The 1,046-nt window shown below is 68.3% G+C and overlaps 1 protein-coding gene across 1 annotated transcript in view; it reads right to left on the bottom strand.

Moving 5' to 3' along the window:
- Nucleotides 1-1,046, bottom strand: part of TANGO6 (transport and golgi organization 6 homolog) — a 29,708-nt gene that overhangs the window by 7,611 nt on the left and 21,051 nt on the right. Inside the window, 2 exon segments of the mRNA XM_035898030.1 lie at nucleotides 583-677; nucleotides 859-1,046. The exon segment at nucleotides 859-1,046 is cut by the window's right edge and continues 8 nt beyond it. Of these exon segments, the coding sequence (XP_035753923.1) occupies nucleotides 583-677; nucleotides 859-1,046 (283 nt within the window).

Genomic DNA, 1,046 nt, shown 5'->3' with positions numbered 1-1,046 from the left:
CGGAGAAAGCCGCCGCGGTTCCACTTCCACACGGCTGGCTGGCACCGGTGGGTGGTTACCCCCTTGGCCATGGGGAGGGATGTGGCAGCGCCCCAGGGGAGCACCAGTGGGACCCCACGGCCCTGGCTCCTCTGCCAGCCTCAGCTGAACAGACCAGTGAGCCAAAATGTCAGCGGGGTGCAGGGCTGGGGTGCTGGGGCTGTGCAGCCCCGGGCCGGCAGCACGGAGCCGGCATGGGGACAGTGACCCGCTCACGGGTGTCATCCATCCAGGGGATGCCCTGAGGGTGATCCTGCCCGGGGATCCACCAAGGAGGCGCCTGTGGCCTGCGCAGAGGAGCAGCTCCGTCAGAAGGTAAATGAATTAATTACCCACTGAGTAAGCACAACTGGGAGACAAAGCCTGCCGGCTTCGGGAATGCGGCACAGAGCCCGCACACGGCTCCAGGCTCGACCAAACGGCACGAAGACGTGGTCCAGGAGGGCACGAGACGCTGAGCCCCCAGCCTGGCTGCAGCTCCACTGCCCTTCGCCCTTGCTGCCCAAAGCTCCCCCCCGCCCCAGCACAAAAACATTCTCCTACAAAGCGCCGGCACTCGCCCTGGCTGGGCACCGCTCACCTTGGATGGCCGAGAGGTAGACGAAGGCGTCCTCGTGCTGCACGTTCTCCAGGAACACCTGTGAGGAGGGGGGAGCACGGTTGGCAGCAGCCCCGGTCCCTCTTGCCTGGCACCCTCAGCTGATGGTGACAGCAAGCTCGGAGGGCTCCCATAACAGGGACTGTCCCCAGCCTGCTGGCACACTCAGCCCCAGCTCCGTGCCGCGGGGCAGGATGGGGACCGCGGCAGCAGCCCGGTACCTGGAGGAGTTTCTCCTGAAGCTGCAGTGCCTCCGGATCCCGCTGCGTGATCAGGCTGGAGAGGCGGCGCAGGGCGGCTGCCCGGCCCGGGGGCTGGGGGTCGTACGCCGATACCAGGAGCTCCTGGAGCCCCGCCGGGGCCAGGCTGTCTGCACACGGGGCCGGGGCAGGGCCGGCGGGGCCCGGCA

Source organism: Egretta garzetta, unplaced genomic scaffold (genome assembly GCF_000687185.1).
Source record: "Egretta garzetta isolate BGI_Z169 unplaced genomic scaffold, ASM68718v1 scaffold67, whole genome shotgun sequence".
In the NCBI taxonomy this organism is placed as follows: domain Eukaryota; kingdom Metazoa; phylum Chordata; class Aves; order Pelecaniformes; family Ardeidae; genus Egretta; species Egretta garzetta.
The sequence above is the reverse complement of the archived record's forward strand: the minus strand, read 5'-3'. Positions and strand labels throughout refer to the sequence as shown.